General features: G+C 46.7%; 2 protein-coding genes across 2 annotated transcripts in view; one reads left to right on the forward strand and one right to left on the reverse strand.

Moving 5' to 3' along the window:
• LOC307085623 (leucine-rich repeat and immunoglobulin-like domain-containing nogo receptor-interacting protein 3) overlaps positions 1–2,980 on the forward strand; it is a 27,760-nt gene extending 24,780 nt beyond the window's left edge. Inside the window, exons 2-4 of the mRNA XM_079750479.1 lie at positions 435–1,041; positions 1,233–1,976; positions 2,271–2,980. Of these exons, the coding sequence (XP_079606605.1) occupies positions 490–1,041; positions 1,233–1,976; positions 2,271–2,840 (1,866 nt within the window). The 5' untranslated portion in view covers positions 435–489 and the 3' untranslated portion in view covers positions 2,841–2,980. The remainder of the gene's footprint in view (positions 1–434; positions 1,042–1,232; positions 1,977–2,270) is intronic.
• A 13,221-nt stretch (positions 2,981–16,201) lies between these two features.
• Positions 16,202–22,500, reverse strand: part of LOC307085772 (hepatocyte nuclear factor 6-like) — a gene marked incomplete at both ends in the record, with an annotated part of 10,628 nt that continues 4,329 nt past the window's right edge. The window contains one exon of the mRNA XM_079750633.1: positions 16,202–16,605. Within this exon, the coding sequence (XP_079606759.1) occupies positions 16,202–16,605 (404 nt within the window). The remainder of the gene's footprint in view (positions 16,606–22,500) is intronic.

Genomic DNA, 22,500 nt, shown 5'->3' on the forward strand with positions numbered 1-22,500 from the left:
CGGCCCCGCCCTCTACCCCACAGATGAATAAATGAATGGACTCAATTATCTGGTCTAAACTAAAGTCCTGCTTTATTAAACTACTGGAATTGGCTAGGAGTATTTTGATTCGTTGCCGCAAATATTTCTAAAAATAGTGTCTGTGTTTCCATGTGATGGCTGTAAGAAGCATACAAAGTGAGAATGTAATTCGTTGACCGCTCTGTGGCTCAGTTCGCTTGTGCACCGACCCAGGTTCGATTCCGACCTGCGGCCCTGTATGCTGTGTAATTTTCACTTTTCTGTCTCTCTTCACTGTCTTGTCCGTAGAGACACAAAACGCCCAGACAAAACAAAAGCATTATTCAAATGTATTTTCCCCCTTTTGTTGACATTTCTTGTTTCCCTGTCCTCTGTGTTAAACAGCTCTCCTCGCTCCTCCTCTGTGTGTCCAGGTGTATGGTGCACTGACCCTGCCTGGGATAGGCAAGGAGTCAGAGGACCTGGGTCATGATTGGTTCCCCTGGTCCTGGCGGGCGTGGCTGTGAGCCCCGGGCGGGGCGGTGGCAGTGGGTCGTGACCTCTCTCCTGGTGACCGCCACCCTGCTGATGCCGGAGGGCGGCCTGGCGTGCCCGCCGCGATGCGAGTGCTCGGCCCAGCTGCGGTCCGTGTCCTGCCAGCGGCGCCGGCTCACCGCCGTCCCCGAGGGCATCCCCACGGAGACCCGCCTCCTGGACCTCAGCAGGAACAGGCTGCGGGGCGTGCAGGCGGCGGACCTGGCGCCGTACCCCCGCCTGGAGGAGGTGGACCTCAGTGAGAACCTCATCGTCACCCTGGAGCCCAACGCCTTCGCCAACCTGCAGAACCTGAAGGTGCTGAAGCTCCGGGGCAACCAGCTGAAGCTGGTGCCCATGGGCGCCTTCGCCAAGCTGGGGAACCTGACCAGCCTGGACCTGAGCGAGAACAAGATGGTGATCCTGCTGGACTACACCTTCCAGGACCTGAGGAACCTTAAACACCTGGAGGTTGGCGATAACGACCTGGTCTACATCTCCCACAAGGTGAGTCCTGCACCTATTAGCACTATCACTAACATTTAACATTAATAAGCTATCGAGCGCTCCCTAGGTAAACAGTGCATAATTGATCATACTTAAATAATATATATCACGGTTATTACCATAGTCCCCCATGTGGGTTTCTATGGTTATCCGCCCGCCCGTTATCTGAAGGTTCTCTGTAATCCCTGCAGGCGTTCTCCGGCCTGCTGGGCTTGGAGGACCTGACGATAGAGCGCTGTAACCTGACGTCCATCTCGGGCCCCACGGTGTCCTACCTCCGCAGCCTGGTCACCCTGCGGCTGCGTCACCTCAGCATCGCCGCCCTGGAGGACCAGAACTTCCGCAAGCTGTCCAACCTGCGCGGCGTGGAGATCGACAACTGGCCCTACCTGGAGTACGTCTCCCCGCAGAGCTTCCAGGGCCTGGACCTGCGGTGGCTCTTCATCACCAACACCAACATCACGTCGGTGCCCTCCGCCTCCTTCAAGAACCTGGTGCACCTCACCCACCTCAACCTGTCCTACAACCCCATCAGCTCCCTGGAGCCCTGGGCCTTCAAGGACCTGCTGCGGCTGAAGGAGCTGATCATGGTGAACACGGGGCTCATGACCGTGGAGCCCCACGCCCTGGGGGGCCTGCGGCAGATCCGCGTGCTCAACTTCTCCTCCAACGACCTGCAGACGCTGGAGGAGGGCGCCTTCCACTCGGTCAACAGCCTGGAGACGCTGCGGGTGGACGGGAACCCCCTGCTGTGCGACTGCCGCCTGCTGTGGATCCTGCAGCGACGCCGAACCCTCAACTTTGACGGCAGGGTGCCGGTGTGCGCGGGCCCCGTGGAGGTGCAGGGCCACAGCCTGAGCACCTTCACCGACTCTGCGCTCTTTGATCACTTCACCTGCCAGAAGCCCAAGATCCGCAACCGCAAGATGCAGCAGGTAACAGCGGCGTGAGATGAAATAGTAATGACGGGAAGGAAGTTAACACTCATGTAATCACCGCCGCACGGAGCGGAACAGGCTGAGCACTTTATTATTCATCTGATATTCCATTAATATCTGATCGTGGCTGATGCAGTTTTATAAAATAACACTTCTGATAATTCTATGCTAACGAATGCACCAGGAGACGCTCTTGATGTTATTGTGTATTGATCTGTCCTCGTACCGTCTCATTCCTTTTTAAACAAACATATTCTCTCCCTCTCTCTCTCACTCTCTCTTTCCTGCTAGGTGGTGACGCGCGAGGGCCAGCCCGTCAGCTTCCTGTGCCGCGCCGAGGGGGAGCCCGTGCCCGCCATCATCTGGATCTCCCCGCAGCGGCGCCGCATCACGGCCAAGAACTCGGGCCGCATCACGGTGCTCCCGAGCGGCACGCTGGAGATCCGCTACGCCCAGCTCACCGACAGTGGGACCTACATCTGCATCGCCAGCAACGCCGGCGGCAACGACACCTACTTCGCCACGCTGACGGTGCGCGGCCAGCCCCTGGACTCCGCCTCCGCCTTCTTCCTCAACCGCTCGCTGTACGCCGGCGACTTCCTCAACGACACCGACCGGAACGGCACGCGCGTGTTCCTCAAGTTCACCCTGGACCTGACCACCATCCTGGTGTCCACGGCGATGGGCTGCATCACCTTCCTGGGAGTGGTGCTCTTCTGTTTCCTGTTGTTGTTCGTGTGGAGCCGGGGACGCGGCCAACGCAAGAACAACTTCACAGTGGAGTACTCTTTCCGGAAATCGGAGCCGGCGGTCGGCGGCACCACCAGCGGCGCCAGGAAGTTCAACATGAAGATGATATGAAACAACGCAGCCAGGGGTCCTTCGGGGGAGGCATGAGCACGTTCCACACAAACGTGTTTGATAAACACAAGCACACACAGCTGCTGACTCGCAAATGTCTGTCTTTTGTCTGAGTATGCTCAGTAGGTGGCCCCTACTTGAATTTGTCAAACCAAAGGAGCCATGAGTTGCGGTGGTTTGAGTTGTGGAGGACTCTTAAATTACGCTGACTGCACTGCCTCTCACACGCTTATTCAGCTTGTGGTTCATCAACAAAGGGTGATGATAAGGATCTGCTATATAGATTTGTTTAAAATGTTTCAGTCGGATAAGTATACTCCAATTTTAGAGTCATAAGATAAGTTTAATTTGGCATGCTAACTGGGCTTTGGATAGTGATGTCATGTCTTACACTAAAGTGACAAAACAAACAAGGCTTTTGTTTCTTTTCTGGGTTTTTCTAAATTAGCACGGGATTCCAATTCAAATTTTAAGAGACATGGCTACCACCCAGTAAAACAGTTTCACAGCTTTGCTTTTGTAAACTCCTGCCTTGCTTAAGATCTTTGGCAACATTTTGAGACATTTCAATTATAGAGTCACATGGGCTTAAACATGAATAAAAGACTCCCTTTTGTAAGACAGTTTGAACATGTTTCCTATAGTATTTCTATAGCTGATCTACTGAGCGGGACCTGTCCGCTCAGACCCCTGCTGAATGGTGAGGAAGGTGGCGTAGGATCAATGACTTCTACCATGATCGATTGGGTTAAGATGCGGACCAATATTATCAGCAGATTTCCCCCTTTCAGCGACCATGGCTCGCTGTTGGAGGCGAGTGTTTGCGACGAGGTGAGCTGTGTGCGTTTGGGACGAGCACACCGGCCGGCCACAAAACAACAACCGGGGCCGCGGCAGCCCGTGTCTCCGAGGGGTTTGGTTAGGAAGTCAAGCCCGACGGACACACGGGCTGTCTGGTCGCCATGGCAACCGACATAAGGGAGAGCAAAGGGGTTGGGGCGGGGTGGTCGGATCAGTGGTGTGGTAGGGTGGCAGGGTAGGGGTGGGGGTGGGTAGGGGGGTGGGAGGAGAGCGGAGGGGTGGGGGAGAAGGACTGGCGTTAGCGGTCAGAGGAGAAACGGGGGGGGGGGGGGGGGGGGGGGCGAGGTAGCAGCGTGACCTCCCTAAGCCTGATCCTCCGCACCGTTAACGCCAACACATCCCCCACCACCTCCACCACCACCGCCGCCACCACCACCTCATCCCCTCATAACCTTTCATCCACCTGCCTTTGCTGGCAGTAAAGCGAGGTTTACTCACCCAGCGGCGGGCCTGATGCCCCCCATCCCCCAGCCTCCATCCTCTCCGTGGTGTTGGGGATGAACTGACCTTCACAGAGCTGCCAGTGGGGGACAGCCTGGGGAGCGTGGAGCGGCCTCAGGGGCACAGAGGAGAGGTGCAGAATACACTAAGGGGAGACTCACGTATAAATACACATACACCTATTAACACACACACACACACGCAACTGCATACTCACCTGTCCTTAACGAGCCGATGAGGTGTCTGGGTACGGGGAATTTGTACATGTACGCAGTCCTCTGCCTCATCTCAGGACAACGTTAGACCACTATAATCCCCTGTACGTATACTAGCGTACTCATAGGTATATAGTATATAGGTATATTAGAATATATATATATAAACGAACCGACACTTTGTACATCGTGACATTCCAATGATATTGTACGTTGTGGATGAACGCATCATTCTATGAAAAAAACGATAATGTGCATTTAGTGTGACCAAACAAAGCCATAGTATTAGCACTTTGATGTTTATTTTTATAGAGGTAGTAGCGTGCTTCAGTAACGATCAATTATTGCAGCGTGTGTTCTATCGCCGCCATATTGCGAGCCCAATCTCAGCGTTCATAAAAGCCTGCCATAGTCATGTCGTGCACTAATTAAAACCGACGGGCTGACACAGACACACGCGGAGATATGTGTGTGTATGAAACGACCGTATCTCGGGCCCTTTTCTTGAATGGAAAACGAGCGACGTCGTCAGCGTCACACACGGACAGTCACATGCATACATTACACACCCCGGTGCCCCGAGGCACACGTTCAAAACCACTGCTCCCCCCTCTCTGTGCCTTTGACGACGCCGGCCGGTCGGTGTGCGAATGTCTCTGCCCCCCTAGCCCAGTGCACAACCCTGCCACCCCCCCTCCCTCCCTCCCTCCCACCACCCCCACCCCCTTCTCACTCACACAATCCCCCCCCCCCCCCCCCCCTCACTGGGTCCTCCTTCGGGAGGGGTCCCTGGCTGGAGACCGCGGATTAAAATGTAAATGAAGTAGTGTCAACCCTACCCTTGCCATGGTGCAGTAGTAGAGTTACTCTGGTGATGTGATCGGCCCCGCCCCGTTCCAGCGTCACGTTGCCGATTGGTTGCCTCCTCCCTTCTTATGATTAGGCATTCGTTGACTGTTCTCTGTAACCTTTATAAGCTGTTCGAAAAAAAACCTCCCCTTAATGTCCGTTTGGCATTGGTTCGGTTCTCAACACCCAACGACCTTCTGGAGCTGTGTGTGTGTGTGTGTGTGTGTGGGTGTGTGTGTGTGTGATTGTGTGTGAGTGTGTGTCTGTGTGTGCGTGCGTGTGTGTGAGAGCAGAGCTTCGTCACATATGTTAAAGAGCTAAACAGTGAGTGTCTTGCCGTCTGTTCGTCTTGTTTTCCTGTATGCGTGTTGTACTTATGGTTGTGTGTGCGCATTCGTGTGTGTGCCAGATGATTGCTGTTTTGCATATGTTAGAGGGCTTAACTGAATAAAGCAGTAGATCAATTAAAACGTTAGCCACAATATAAAGAACTATTGCCCCAACAATATGTGTATCATAAGGAAATTCTATGGAATAAGAGTAATAAAGCACAGACAATATATGTGAAGGAGAAAAGATGAGTAATCGGCTAATACTAATTGAGCCGTGTCCAAATTGTGCAACAATTATATACAGTTAAAGAACTGCATGTAAAAAATAGCCAACCATTTTGGCTCTGTTTGTATGTGGTGTTGAGAACAAGATGGTGCCCTAATGGACCTTTCCCCTTTCCCCTGAAACTATCCCATCGCTATTCCATTCCATGTTTCTCAATAGACAAAAAAAGTAGGGTGTTAGAAGACAGTGAAGAATGTCTTTTGTGATTATCAACGGTGTTTTCGTGTAAACCATCAACCACAGAAGCATACAGGATGTGTTTGAAAATGTAATGTTTTTTTGCAATCCTCCATCTTTTCTACGACCTCTGTGTACTCCTTGGCTTCCTCTTCTGTTGCCTCTCCCCCTCTGTGCCCTTGTAGTTTCCCAGTGTCGGAGTGGGATGTGGTGGTGTGGTGGTAGACACGTGTTCTTTGTGGTCGGTCGTCGTGTGCTGTCTTGTCTTTCCTTGTGTTTTGGTGCGGCCGCACGTGAAGCAGGCACAACAACATGTCAGGAAAAAGAAAAAGAGGAAGGGGTGACCCAGGTTCCCTTAAAATTGGTTCATCTCCATCAAAAGCCCCGTTCCTGAGGAGTGGATACAATCTGCAGGCAAAGTACGCTCTGCGATCCTCTCTGGATAGGGAAACTGTATCTACTCCTCCTCCCCCCGCCCCCCCCCCCCCCACACACACACACACACACACATACACACACACACACACTTGTTTAATTTCTAAATCCATAAATGTAAATGAAACATTATCTTATCTGGAGGAGTGTAGTGATGCAATACTGTGACTTCTTTTTTAAACACCCAAACTTTCTTCCTTCTGGTTTGACAAAGAAAACCAGTCAGTCAGTCCAAATCTGCCTTGTTAGGCTGGTCAGGGTTTGAGATAAGCATGCACATTTATTCAAACCCACAAGTCCTTAAAAGATAGGGGAACTCCGTTCATTGGAATGGAAAGATAAATAAAAAGGACAAAAAAACAAGCGTTTCTTTGAAGTGAATTCAGCCGGGCCCTATTAGGTCCCCTTTACTTCCCTCCTCCCCGTGGGAGCTTATCAAATATAATAAGTATTTTGATAAACATTGTAATGCTGAAATTAGACCGTCACCTAACAACCTGTGAACGGTTCTTCTTAAGGGCCAATAAAATGAACAAAAAAACCTTTTAACCTATCAAATCAATATAAAGGAGACGCTTTAGGCTGTATATTTCTCCTACTACATCGAAAGACCTGAGTGTCATTCAACCTGACTGGAGAAGGTCCTGGCTGGGTGGCCCGTCTTGTTTGTCCTTGCCTGATGTTGACCCAGCACGCTCTAGATGCCCTATTTACAACAGCCGTAAAAACATACTTATTTGGGGACCTTCTGCTGTGCTTTCAAAGTCTCCGTAGAAAAGAAAGAGACTGAAATATCAAAAAGGCCAGACGCTGATGATCGTGGCATCATTACCAGCCAAATCTGAATAATTCATTGCTCGACATGTAGCAAGTTTTTTTTTTTTTTACTTCGTTTCATAGTTAACGAAAGTAGTTACTTGGCTTTTCGCTTGATAGTGAAGCTTTTAATGTCCTACCTGCTGTTTACTAGTCTTGATAACTGGCGCTATGTGTGTTCCGGTCCAAGAAAGTAGGATATTTTTAACCTCAACTCTGTCATTCAACATAAGCATCAGCTGGAGTCAATGCGCTCTTGTTATTCCCAGTAGATGAATCCATCTCTGACTTCTTGTTATCGTACAGCTGCCATGTTGATTGGATTTAATCTGAATGATCAGAGCTGAAGGGAGCCATAATGCAAAACCCGCATTTGGAGGGAGGCTAATTCGGTTATCAATTGACTTATTGCAGCAATTTATATCGTAGACCTTGAAATATGGGAGAATCCGAATGGTACGCGGTCTTTATTTGGTGATCTAGCTTCCTCACAAGCCAATCAAATGCCTAAATATTGGCTTTAAACATTCAATCATATTGCATTGTTGATATTGTTGTTCCATAAAACATAGGATAAACAATTGTCTGGACTTGACGGTGTGACACAATCATAGTGTAAATCATTAGCTGACGTATGCTTGCAATAACAAATCATATTATGCAGGAATGACGACATTGCAAAATAAATGGTCAAATCAAAGCAGTGATATCCAGAAATGCAGGGGGCAGCCACATCATGCTTCATCCAAACCTTGACCAGAGACCAGCAAACGTATGGCAACACTGACCCCCCGTGGAGCGGTTCTGTCACCGCAGGGACCGATAGCGGTCCCACCGCGAAGCCATGCCGCTCCTTCAGTGATTGGCACACACACACACACACACCGCTTTATATCCGGAATGATTTCAGAGGTTATCACCTTCTACAGAGAAAATTTTGACTGTTAGCACTATTATTCAGTGGTTCACTGATTTCTCCAATAGCCATAGCAGGACCTGTTTTGGGATTGAGGTTTTGTTTTTTTGACGCTAGTGACAGTGAGACAGGTGTACTTATCAGGAAAGGCATGCGTTCAGTTTAAAGGTAAAGCAACTGTGCAGACTGAGACTCAGTCTGGCTGTAGATATGTATCTCTCTTTAAATGTGTCTGATGCCTTATCGGCTTTATCAACGTCGAACGATATGATCATATAGTAATAAAACGAATAATAATGTCACTCTTTTTTCATGTTCATGAACAAAATAATGTTTATAAAAAAATGTCATGGCTGAGAGCGGCAAACGATCATTCCCACCTGACGGCCACACTGCCTCTCTTGTTCGTGATGCTAGCAGGTGTGATCTATGCACGTGTTCCGTGGACGGTCGTTTGTGTCGCCAGACTTCCGGCTACAGCTGTGTTTGGGAGCAATGATTGGTTATCGTGGGCCCGAGATAATGACTTTACATCAACCAATCAAGTCAGAGGAAAAATAAGCGTGCTGTGCGTTATTAAAGATAGTATTATAGATAGCTGTTAAAGAGGTCGTTCTGAAACGAACCTTGGATAGGAATTATGTGTCTTCATACAAGGACGACCGTAGAACATATAGGTCCATAAGCATACATGGAGAGAATCTGTTCTTTGAATGTGTAAATTGTAAGGTGTATGAATTGATATTCCGAGCTGGGCCGTGGGACTGATCAATGCGGTATGGAGAATGGGATTATTAATGGTATACAGCCATTGATCTGTCTTGAACCGTGTCACTCACTGATTTCCGATAGGGTGGGAGTGGGGGTCACAGAATCCTCGACCTGGTTGGCACTGGTTCCTAGGTTTCCAGATTATCGGTAATATCTTAAAGAGATTACTTTTGTTGTTGTATTTATTTCTTGCAAGATAGTGCCAGATGAGTTGATTGGCCCCAGGTCAGGGCAGTACGTGACATGACCCCCACCTTTCCTGAGTCACAGGTTGGTCTGCGGTCAATGGAGCCCCAGAGTGTAAAACATTGACAAACAATTGAAGAATATGATATACCATTGCCATTGCAATTTCTATTTCATATCACTGTCACACTCTATTCATAGTCATTGGTCTATCTATCATTATAGGCCGATCTATTTGTCTATCAAGCTGTCAGTCTATTTGTCTGTCAATCAATTTATATTTATTGGATATCAGTCAGTCTGCTTGTCAATAGATCCATTTTCATTTTACTTCTCTCTTTACGTTCTCATTTTGGCACCAAAGTCGCCCTAACAATGCGATATGTATATGCATCTATATTTTTTAGCGTTCTATTCTAGTTGTGTTGCACACTAGTGGCAGAATCCTCTCCATCTCTGACCACTAATCCAGAAACCTAGGAATGAGTGTGGCTCCATCGAACGCAGACACAGGCTCAAATACTGGGGTTAGTTTTTTTTAAATCACACATCACTTGATTATAGCTCCATGTTTGGACTGGCTTTTTCAACAGCAACAATAAAAACAACTGTTTGCAGCAAATTAAACTATGACCCATAATGATTCCTGATCCCCCTGTTGCTGATCCTTGGTTTTGGAGGGCGGACATGATGTACATATTAGGAGTCGTGTGATGTCGTCTGTATGGACACAGCCATGTCTGACAGAAGATTAAATCAAACAACGGTTTTGAATTGTAAATAGAGTAGGTATATTAATATAAAGTAGAGTTTCTGCTTCACCATTCCAGGGATCACCCGCGTCTTAGCTTAGTCCCATGGCCGCTTGGTGTCACATGAAGATATTGTTAATAATGTATTTGTCAATAAAACATGGATTGTTTTTTTTCTATGTGTGTTTTATATACTGTCTGACTTGTAAGAAAACAATACAAGAACTCATTTTCATCATAAAAGCATGTTCCTTCTCCGTCACAGGTGTTGTGTGCTTATTAACGGTGAGTTTTGCTACCTGTTGCACACGCACACACAAACACACTGACAGTACAGTGTACAGTTCCGTCTACTGCCGCCAGATGGCATCAGCACATCACCGTATAAGGTGGCGTTTCAAAATAGATATCGACTTGAAAGCCATAAATACGCAGAGGTCCAATTCCTTGTATCTTTATTTGTATAATCAAAACACAGTTTACCCATATTGTTTTTTTCACTTGGTGTAAATTATTACACTGATTTATCCATCCACAGGGTATAAGCAGATCAACATGACTGACACAACATTATTATAGTGGGAAGAAGACTGAAGAATGACTCTCTGGGCTTTGTTTAATCTGTTTGTGTTTCAAAAACAAACCATGAGCTGAGATTTGCTATGAGCTACATTGTTATTGTGTGTGTGCATGTCTGTGTGTGTGTTTGTGCGTAGTGTGATTGAACATGCACGTGTGACTATATGTGTGTGTTTGCATGTGTGTGCATGCATGTGAGGGAGTTTGTGTGTGTGTGTGTCTGTGTGTGTGTGTGTAAGTGTGTGTGTGTGTGTGTGTAACTGTGTATGTGTTTGTGTGTGTGTAAGTGTGTATGTGTTTGTGTGTGTGTGTGTGTGTGTATGTGTGTGTGTGTGCGGGCATCTGATAAGGATCTTTGATAGGTCACCTGATCCTCGGTGGCCTGGCCTATAAAGGTCATCCAGGGAAAGGTCAGAGGTGAGCCGGGAAAGGGGCAATGCAAATAATAAAAAGGGTTTAGTGAGAGCCATCCTACCTCCTCTTAACCTAACACGTCTCCTGGCCAGTCTGCGTCTCTCTGCCCCGCCCTGCTTCCTCGCTCGCCCTCCCTCCCTCCTCTTCACCCTCTCTCTCGCTCCGCTGTGTCTCTGCGCTATTTGAAATTGATTGTCTTCTACCATCACAAAGACACTTGGTTTTGATTGATTGAATGGTAGGGGCATAGAAGAGGAAAACATTGACACTGGGGGGGGGGGGTTCCATGCCTCTTAAGCCACTCTGAAGGAAATCAAAATGGAGGCATTATTATATACTGGATGTGACAGTATTGAGGTGGCTGCGTGTTTGCTCTGTTTTTCACAAGCGGCTGCTATTTTTACCCGAGAAATCACCAGGTATCGCACACAAAGTAAGGTCGAACTCAAAAGTGCTGAAACAACGGAAATGAACAGTACATTTAGACATACGCACTCTCTCGTTATCTCGTGTACACAAACATACATGCACTCTCTCTCACACACACACACACACACACACACACACACACACACACACACACACACACACACACACACACACACACACACACATTCACAAGCACATACACACTAGTTTTAAATATAGAATTAGCAGAAAGGTAGGTATGAAAATTCAAAAAAGGGGGTTGGTTACAGTTGGCAAAAAATACAAATAGCTAAGAAAATGAATATACACCGTACAGATATAAATAAACACGTTTTATGCAAACACATGAGGAAGAGCATAGAATCCCACAGAGCCAAGACAATAAAAAGATGACGTTAAAATCCAGTTTTTTTTGTTTCACCCTCTCTGCTCTCACACAAAGAGGTACAATTGATCCTGCAGTTTCTATACAGCTATATAGTATCCATGCATTAAAGAGTCACTCATCCCACCCCCGCTGATAGAGGAGCTTTTGTATGTTTTTTTCCATATGGGGTCACTTTAGCACACATAGATAGGACAATAATCTGATTCAAATAAAGACTAATAATGTAGAACAAAATGCATTGTCAATTATTCCAATCTGTGTCCTTAGGCTTACCATACAGTCTTTCGTCTGGCTCACGATAACAAACATTTGAACAGTGTTAATGTACAGTATGTCATAGCTTCTTGTAGCCGATTGTCCTTCTCTAAAGCTACCACAAGGGGGCGGTGCCCACATCCTTCCTTAGCCCGCATACGAAGGACATCGTGCAAAAGTACAAATCATAAATAGGCCGAATTAATCAACTCAATGAATGACAAACAATTTAACAGCTTACAATACACACACTCTTTAAAAAAACACAATTATTAAGTTGTGACTTAGTGCCACTTTCATTGCTAAACATTGTCATTATTGATTTATTAAATAACCTTTACATAAGATTTGAGGTATATCGAGATGAATTGTCTACACATGCCTGCCAAATTGTAACGCTACCCGGACGAAGGGACAGGTGAAGAGGGTTTGGATGGGCGGGGACACTGGGGCTATTGGTATTTTCCAGTTATCACGGTTGACATTGATTGGTCATTGGTCGAGTATTGCATCAGTTTTAATATGCCAGCCAATGAAAAAGAGAGATCGGCGAGAAATTGTAAACGAGTTATACACACACCCACACACCTACACTAGCATTACAAATTACACAAAAATATCTCTGGTAGGTGTGTGTGTGTGTGTGTGTGTGTGTGTGTGTGTGTGTGTGTGTGTGTGTGTGTGTGTGTGTGTGTGTGTGTATGTGATTATGTACGTGTGTGCGTGTGTGTGTATGTGTGTGTGTGTCTGTGTGTGTGTGTCAAAATTATGCATGAGTCTTCAGTCTACTCTTAAAAAATGGCCTACTTATCATCTCAGTAAACAATCTTTTGATGTTCGTATAAAAGAAAGTGCTTCCTTAGGGTCATGTGGAACCTCCAGTGTCGCTCCCACCTCCATCCAGGGTGTGCCCCCCTTCACCCTCAAACAGTGTGTGTTTGTGTGTGTGTGTGTGTGTGTGTGTGTGTGTGTGTGTGTGTGTGTGTGTGTGTGTGTGTGTGTGTGTGTGAGAACAGTGGGCGTGCGTGTGTGCGTGATTGCATATGCATTCAAAGCAGTCCATCCCATAGTTGAAAGAAAAAGGCACTCAACTATGCTCCATATGTAAAGTGACCGCAAGCATGCATTTGTATGTATTGTCTTTGCGTGTGTGTGTGTGTGTGTTTTTGTATGTGTTAATATGTGTGTGTGTGTGTTTCTTTGTGTGTGTGTGTGTGTGTGTGTGTGTGTTAATGTACACATATGTGTGTGTGTGTTTGTTTGTGTGTGTATGTGTTTGCGTGTGTTTGTATATGTATGTTTGAGAGTGTGTGTGTGTGTGTTAAAATACATATATGTGTGTGTGTGTGTGTGTGTGTGTGTGTGTGTGTGTGTGTTTGTGTGTATGTGTTTGCGTGTGTGTATATGTATGTTTGAGAGTGTGTGTCTGTGTGTTAATATATATATATGTGTGTGTGTGTGTGTGTGTGTGTGTGTGTGTGTGTGTGTGTGTGTGTGTGTGTGTGTGTGTGTGTGTGTGCGTCCCCAGTCCAGTGCTAACATGGCAGGCTGAAGTATCTTTGGTTCTGGTGGCTGGGGTCCAGTCCACTCTGTTCTGTGAGGTAGCCGCGCGCTAGCGATGCGTTCCCTTGACTTGACACTTGGCCCATTCACGCCTCAGCTCTGGGTTTAAACGTCAAACGTCATCACCGACGACAATAGGACGCTAAAGTCTAGAGCAACCTACAGATCTCTCCGACGAACCTTGCAAGTTAGGCTAGCTTTTAAAATGACACCCTCCAGAAGAAGCAACCCTATATAGTGCAGTGACCAAGTGAGCCGTGTAGGAACGCCACTGCCGCCTGGTCCTTGTAGTGTCTTATCTGCCTCTGATACGCCTATCTCCATTCTGCACCCTCCGCACTCCTGTCTGCATCTCCCATCTAATATGATTATCTCCCGCTAGAAGATGCTACACAACAAGTGGCTTTGCCCAAATCAAAACAGAAGAAAGGAATGCAGCGGTTTCCATGGTAACCAAAAAACATCATCATTGCACACGCCCCACGCAATGCCCCTCCCCGATTGACAGGTCTCTCTCTTCGCGGTCCTTGCCCAGTTCAAAGGGTCAAAGTTCAGAGGGTATAAAGTATTGGTATCCTTGGGGGGGTGTCCGGACGCTCCCGCTTAACACGAGTTCAACTGCGTTTTGTCGCACAGGTACACACAAGTATAATACACAGGTATAATACACAAGTATAATACACAGTCCATCGTGCGCGGAATCCCTTCTTTGTCTGTGCACAGGACAGTCCATGACAGTTTTTTTTTTTTTATCATTTTCTTTTTTGTCAATTTTTTCTCTTTTTCTGAGTCTAAATGTTTTTACATTTTGTCGACAAGGTGCTTCTTTTCATACAGTTGCAGCACCACAGAGCACGGCCAAGAACCCGCGTGCACGTGGTGCCGTAAATACCCGCATCAATATTAAAGAGGGAGTAGAGGTGGAATAGGATGAGACAGAGAAAGGACGGGAGAGATAGAACTAGAGAGCGAAAGACGCAGAGAAGGAAAAACACATAGAGAGAGAAAGAGAAAAAAGAGAGAGGGATAAAGCAAGAGAAACAAAGTTATTTACAGTGATTTAACCAATGCTAATTGGAGCGCACACGGGCCCAATTGATCTTACCAACAGAGTTGTGTGTGTTTTTGTTTTGAGGGGTGGGGTGGCCGACGTGCGCCTGCTTTGTGGAGGTTCAGCTGACACACCGGACACGGTCAGGGGGAGGGACGGGAGGGCGGGAGGCAACGCAGGCTGCATCTGTTCTCTCTGATTATCATAAAGAGGCAAACATCATTGGCACTGGGAATCCTATATTGTGACATTTGACCTCTGTATTTGGCCACTAGAACAGTGCAGCGAGCCTGTTGCCTTTCACCAGGACACTACATCATGATTTTATGTTTGAAAATGCGAGCGCACGTATATCGGCTCTGTTTGATTGTTCCTCTATTTTAACCTGAAATTACCTCTTGATTGGCTACATCATTTATAACCTCGTAGCCACCCAAAAGATGGAGTCGAAAGGCTAAAATTTTAAATGAATGAAATAAACACAGTATGTCAGTGGCTCATAACGTCTGCTCAATTAATTCTCCTCCACGACTGAGTTCAAATGCCTCAGTGGTGTGTGTGTGTGTTTGTGTGTGTCTGTGTGTGTGTGTGTGTGTGTGTGTGTGTGTGTGTGTGTGTGTGTGTGTGTGTGTGTGTGTGTGTGTGTGTGTGTGTGTGTGTGTGTGTGTGCGTGTGTGTGAGGAAAAATGCCCTAATGACGCTAAAGAGCGGCTATTTGGTGACCATAATTTAAAAAAAATGTCCCAAGTTAGATATATAATTCCGAATGAAAGCGCCCGTTACGGAGGGCGCTCTGGATTGAATGTACAGGACATTTAGGCTGCTGCGCGATAAGGGATGAGGACGATCTCCTAACGAACAGCAGGTGGCACTCTAACCCCAGCTGGGAATGTGCTAGATCACTGCAGTGAAATTAACAACCCAGCATCGGCTCACCGCGTGGCCTCTTGGGCACATGCGTGTTCGCACGAGACCCATGCCTGGATGGCGGGGATGGATGCAGAGTGGTGGGGGGGGAGGGGCTGGACGGGCATACTCCATGTGTGGTGCGCGGGATTTGCAGGCAAAGTGAGAGGCCAATATAAGCACACGGATGCATTAACAACATAAAAAGGCTACCCCGAACTCCATGCCCAAGCCTAGTTAAAGCATGGGATGTAAGGACGTTGCAGGTGCACCAATCCCATCAGATTATGTAGTGGGCCAACTATAAAATGCCTATATGCACGTGATGGCACCGATTTAACAATTACGTTTCCGATGTCTTTGTTTGCATCCTTTAGCTGTCGTTGGCTTTAGGAGTGTGTATCTTGGTACATTCATTTCCCCGCTGGAAAACCATCATATACAGGCTACAATCGACTGCTAATCCCATGGTGTGTCGCTAAAGGCCAGGGCCTATATGTAAAGCTATTTGTTCTTTGGTTTATTTTTTTCCTAAATGCAGTTGATGAAGTGTAATGAAATGAAGCAGGCTGAATGTTGTAGAAACAGATAGAGTCGATTTTAAATGTAAAAAAAACAACAATGAACAGGTCATCCAAAAAAAAGGACCTGAATGTCCACTTTGATCATGAGTTGTGGATCATGGAGGAAAACAATGTCCCCACGCACACCATCCGTCCTCCTCCCTCTCTCCCTCCGCCTAGGCTTTGGAGAAGGTGGGCGCGGAGGACGTGCCGGGCTGGATCGGTGAATGATGCACGTTGTTGTTGTGGTTGTGGTTGTGTATGTTGTTGTTGTTGTTGTTGTTGTGGTTGTGGTTGCTAGGGTTCCCGTGGTGTAGGTGGCCGTGGACCCCGTGGCTCTGGTCCTCGGTGGCCCAGAGGTCCCGGGAGCGGCGGCGGGAGTTCATGAAGAAGTTGGAGACGGTGGAGAGCTCCAGGCCCAGCTGCTGGGAGATGGTGAGCTGCATCTCCTTGGACGGCCGCCGGTTCTCCCTGAAGATGGCTACCAGGGTGCGACGCTGCAGGTCTGTGAAGACCAATCGCTGCTTCTTTGGCAACTGGCTGCGCTCCCGCCCCTGTTCTTGCTCCTTGCGTTTACATGCTGCAGAAGAGGGGTTGGGGGTGGGGCGGAGAATTCTGACATGAGTACAATTCATCTTTGGGTTATTGTAAAATGACAATAGGCCCACCAAATCAATCCCACAGCAGTGGACGCATGGGGCCGCTCCACGGCCGGGTAAAAGCAGAAACATGACCAGAGGAATAAGAGCCGATAGGATGAGCCGTTATAAAGATTCATAACAGGCTAATAAAGCAGTAGACACTGCAGGATCCACATTTTTAATGGTCAGTAGGCCTCTGTGGCGAATGCAAACAGAGCAAAGTGTTGATGCCTGTATTGTAAGAGACATTCAAGGTTCGCTGTATCGACGGGTAACTATTTGGCCCCTTCTAGAATGATGAGCCAAGGTAAAAGCTGAAATAAAATAAAACCATAGGCTCAAAAAGGTCATCGACTAGGTTGTCCTAACCAATCCACAAATTCGTGGTTTAATAGGGCGAGGTACGTGTATGGGCTACCAACAGACCCATATGGCTTCGGGCTTCATTATTTGAGATGCTTGGTGTGGGCATATGGTTACTTATATATAGTTGGTCAAACCATAGATTTTAACTGCTTCAGCCAACCGTCTGTAGCCTGCCGTGCCTCGATGCACCGATAGCCGCTATAGGCTCCGGCTAGGAGACTGGAGAGAGTCTGTTCTGTTCTGTTGCCCTAAAAAGCTGCAATGATCGATTTTCCGCGGTTTTCTCCAGAGCACGTGGTCCAGTAATCAGGGCTCCCTTCCCCAGCCGATCGATCCTCATTGATTTCGCGAGACCGAGGTGTGTGTGTGCGTGTGTGTCTTTGTGTGTATGTGCAAGTGCGTGTGTTTGTGTGCGTGTCTGTGTGTGTATGTGCAAGCGCGTGTGTGGTGAGTGTCTGTGTGTGTATGTGCAAGTGCGTGTGTGTGTGTGTGTGTGTTTGTGTGTGTGTGTGTGTGTGTGTGTGTGTGTGTGTGTGTGTGGGCGCGCGTGCAGTGTGTGCGTGGGTTCATGCGAGGGAGGACGTGCGCGGCAGCTGGTGAGTGCAGCGCGCTCCTTCGCGATAGTGTATGGCGCGGGAGCGCGCGCGTGACAGACAGCTGAAGAAAAAATTGTTTATCTCTGGAAGAACAAAAGAGATGTGGTGGAGTAGGGTGTCAGACTGAAGGGGCACAGGAGGACAAAGGCATGGTTCTCATAAAATGCCTCCATTGACCTATAGCCCCCTTGAAAATACACAGAAGTGTGCCGCTTGAAGCCCGTGTTTGTAGTCAAACGATACAGAGAGATGCTAGCCGGAATAGAGTCGAAGCCACCCAGTACCATACTGACGGTCGAAGGTGGCTGAAGACAGAGGACCGCCGCAAAGCAGGAGGAGTATACATGAAGGAAAGGATCAAATAAAGCGTGGACTGCAGTGTGTGGAGGGGCTGTATGCAAATGACTGATGGCTTTACAGCAGGTTTAGACAACAGCAGTAAACAAATTTGACTGTGAGAAGATCAATATGTGTGTGTGTTTGTGTGAGTGTATGTGTGTGTGTGTGTGTGTGTGTGTGTGTGTGTGTGTGTGTATGTGTGTGTGTGTGTGTGTGTGTGTACGTGAATGTGTTTTTTTGTATGTGTTCCTGTGCTTGTTTGTGCTTGAGTGTATATGATGTGTATGTATGTATGTGTGTGTGTGTGTGTGTGTGTGTGTGTGAGTGTGTGTGTGTGTTTGTTTGTTTTTGTTTATTATGTGTGTGTTTGTGTGTCTGTGTGTATTTCTGTGTCAGCATGCATCCCGTTTGTGTGTTTATTTATTTGAAATAAATGCCATCCCGACCTGCTCCTCCCAGGGTGGAGGTAATGGAGATCTCGTTATCTACCTGGACGCCGGGCCCCGCTGTGGCTCCCGGGGTTTTACATGGTTGACCAAAAATAGATCGCCTCATCCATTCTGGATCTCTCCAACTGTTTGCGTCTTGTTGTTGTTCCCAATTGTTTTAATTTGCCCTCAGATTGATAGTCCCCATATTGATTGATCCGCACTTCAGAACCATTTCATGGAACGTTTATTCAATTGGTTCAGCCCGGCCAATGCCAGAATCTCCTCCCGGCGCTCTAAGTGCTGGCTCAAACCAAACTCAATACTCTCTAATGTAATGACTGAATGCTAGTGCTAATATAGTGATAATTTAATATGTAATGCCTGTTTTCAAACAACTTGTGCCACCGGCCATTTTACGATGCCAACACCACTCGTACCCCCCTCCATCAGCTGGACTGACGATTCCTCCAATCAGAGGGGTGGACAGAGACAGGGAGACAGAGACACAGAGACAACCACCATTCCATAACCGCATAGCCACCGGAACCAAAGGTGTTAGTACCATAGGCTCTGGGCCCGATCAATAGATATTGACGATAATCAATAGTTCCACTCCAAATGAGACTCTTCGGCCTTCTGCAAATTCCCTTCCATATCAATGGATAGGACCTGGGGGGAAAGCAGGGAGAGTATGGCGGCTCATTAAAGCGTCGCCCCTTGAGACGAGTACCAAATAGTAAATGGTATCTTTAGTTCGCTCATTACCAAACGGGCTTTGCTGAAGAGACAAGCCGATGGATCCCTGCGGTCTCAAGTGGCGCTTTGTCATTTCATCGCTGTAAAGACATGTCTTTCTTTTTGCCGGCGATGCTAACACTTTTTCCACTTCTCTAGCCCTCCTGACCCTCCCCTCGATCAGACGATATTGGCCACGTTTAGTTCGGACGCCTCTGATCCAAGTGTCAACAGCTGCTTGGCCCGAGAGCCATCGGCCTGTAGCGTGGTGGTGGATAGTGACCGGGCCTTTGCGAGCAGCCTTACCACACCATAATGCAGCTCCAGGTTTGAAGCCCGATTACCTGATTTCTCATTTGGTTCTGTAGTCCACATGCACATGCACACTTTCACAAAAACAATAACGGATTTTCCAAAAACAAACCAAAACAAGATCTCTGCGGGGCCAACGTGGGGCCATGATATCGCCAAGCAAGCATAAACAGACACTTTTTTATGTAATTCATAACAGCAATGGATCGCTATCAGTCGATCACTGATCAATGCCAGCATGCTGTGTTACAAAGTATAGTGTGTCGTGTTTCCACGGCGATACAGATTAAATAACATTGAATGGGGGGGTATCTGTTGAGCAGAGGAAGCCGTGTGGTGTGAAGACACTCCGGCTCATTTGTGGCGAAAGGTGGAGCCCGGGGGGGGGGGGGGGGGCTGGGTAACACAAGCAGCTCAGAGGACGTCTCCGTGTCCTGAAGGTTATTTGTAAACACAGACGAAAGCCTGAGAACCACAGCACACAGAGCTGTCATCTGGGTACACAGTGTATCCAATTGACACAAGACAACTATTATTATATTTTACCACCTCATTCTAGGCGTTCCCCCCCTCCACCCATCTATCGTGATGACGCGTATCCTATCTGTTTAGTGTAGGGTGCATGTGTGTGCGCGCTTCTGTGTGTGTGTGTGTGTGTGTGTGTGTGTGTGTGTGTGTGTGTGTGTGTGGGTGTGTTTGCATGCGTGCTCTCGTGCTGTGTATGTGTGTGTGTGTGTGTGTGTGTGTGTGTGTGTGTGTGTGTGTGTGTGCATGTGTTTGGCGGTGTGTGTGCCCGTGCTCTCGTGCTGTTTGTGCGTGTGTTTGTGTGCGTGTGTGTATGTGTGTGTGTGTTTGTGTGTGTGTGTGTGTGTGTGTGTGTGTGTGTGTGTGTGTGTGTGTGTGTGTGTGTGTGTGTGTGTGTGTGTGTGTGTGTGTGTGCGTGGAAACAGATAACGGTAGATGAAGCATGAGTGGCAGACGGTGAACTAACCGCACCGTGCTGTTAGAAGACGGCTGGCTGCCTGACGGACGAGTTCGCGCTTTGTGTGCGGTGAGACGGGCCCTCTCCCGCACTGGACGGACTACTGCGGGGCGAGAAACAGTTGCGTAAATCACTCTTTGTTACACCTTTTGGGATGGTATTGATTGTATTGATCATTTTATATTCATTACTGTGGAATAAACGCTCGATTTCTTTTAAAACATTAGCGTTTAAACGTCCCCTGATTGTTCAAATCGGTGGTATAATTGATTTGAAATTGATTATTTGAGGACGTTTGGTTTTTTTGGGTTGTTTTTTTTACGAAAATACTTTATTCTCCGGGTAGGAACAGAGCTGTGGCATCGTTGCTGGCGCAAGTCCATGCGCAAATATTGGCCCAAAAGACACTTGTGATGCCACAAATTCCTCATGTGAACTAGTTCCATGTCCGTCTAAATAACACCACGCAAGCAAAACTATGTCAGTGTAAAATATGTTTACTTTCCGTCTTTCTTTCTATTCGACAGAGATGTGCTGCAAGTATAAGAGAACATAACATCACAACTCTGCAACCATTATATTCTTACGAGAAACGCGCCAAAATAATCCGAACGACATTGGTTTTATTATTTATAGTCCTGAATTTATCTGCAAATAAAATATATATTCGTCCAATATTACTTGATTTGTATTGTCTTACACGGCTACGCAGTCTGTGATACGTCACACTGCCACCAATTATTTGACTTATAGAAAATTGTACATAATAACATAATGTTTTGCATTGATAAGTTTAAATCTTTCGTTTTTAAAAAATATATAATGTTTAATTTAACCCAACAAAACCACCATCCTCACTGAAGATGATGTCAGGCATGATTTGGGCCATAAAACCAATTAAATCCAAGCCAGTATAGTTTGAAACCCCTTTTTAAGTGCTGTGCAAACATTTACAATTTGTGTTGCTACTTTTTATTGTTAAAATCTTTCTTACTTATTTATTTTGTTTATTTACCACGTAGGCCTATATTGGCTTCTAACAAACAGTTGAATAACGTGTGTGGTTATAATAGTCGGCTTAATGCCGACCGACTCTAGCAAAGTGGTGAATTTATGTTATTCATCAACCTTTACCAAACTTTCTCATCAACCAATATATCTACTTAGAAATATATTGAGCTAAAATTTATGAGTACATAACGCAACTTATCGTCTTCAAATAAGTGTGACCACCGTTTCGAAATACCGCGTAAAACGACTCGATCAGATTTTAGTGCAACTGTAAAAAAATAAAAATAAATATATGTGGGGCAATTGTCACGTTGAATGATAGTTAATATGATTATTACTATTTTAAAATGATTACTGAAACAGTATACATTTTAAGTCCTTCTACTCCAGGACCAATGAAGTGCGAAAAAAATATTGGTATCTTGTTATGATAAAAAAAAGCTTGTGAATACTACAAATCATTAGGTATTCAGTTCACAACGTAGGTCGGCGGCTCTGTCTTTCATGCAGTGCAGCTACTGGGTGCCATGTTGGCCAGTAAAGGCTATCTGTCTGACATGCAGAGATCACCATAGGGCTGAAATGAAATTGGGATGGAAGGCTTAACTCCGCTGATGCTGGGACAGAGCCAGTGGAATAGGAAGTATAGCTTCGGAAAGGAGGGAAGTTGGAAAGGATGAAGGAACAAAGAGGGACGGAAGGAAGGAAGGAAGAAACCAAAAAGGAGGGATGGATGGAAGGCAGGGAGGCAAGGGAAGAAGAATGAAGGAGCCAAAGAGAGCAGAAGAGAGGAAATCAATAACGATTCAGAGCAAGTCAGATAAGCCTGAACAATGTATAGACACACTCTATAACCCAGTCACACACATATGGCTGATGTGGGCACATGCGCAACTGGACAACCACACATATACACACACACACACACACAGATGTGCACACACTTAGTGAGATGTGCTCGCAATGCCTCCATAAAGATGCATTACAAACCCCATAAAGCATTGCAACCTTTAAAAATCAAATGACATCACAACCTTGGATTGCTGTGAAGATGTGCTGACA

The sequence above is a fragment of the Pollachius pollachius genome, assembly GCF_949987615.1.
Source record: "Pollachius pollachius genome assembly, chromosome: 14".
Taxonomy (NCBI): Eukaryota; Metazoa; Chordata; class Actinopteri; order Gadiformes; family Gadidae; genus Pollachius; species Pollachius pollachius.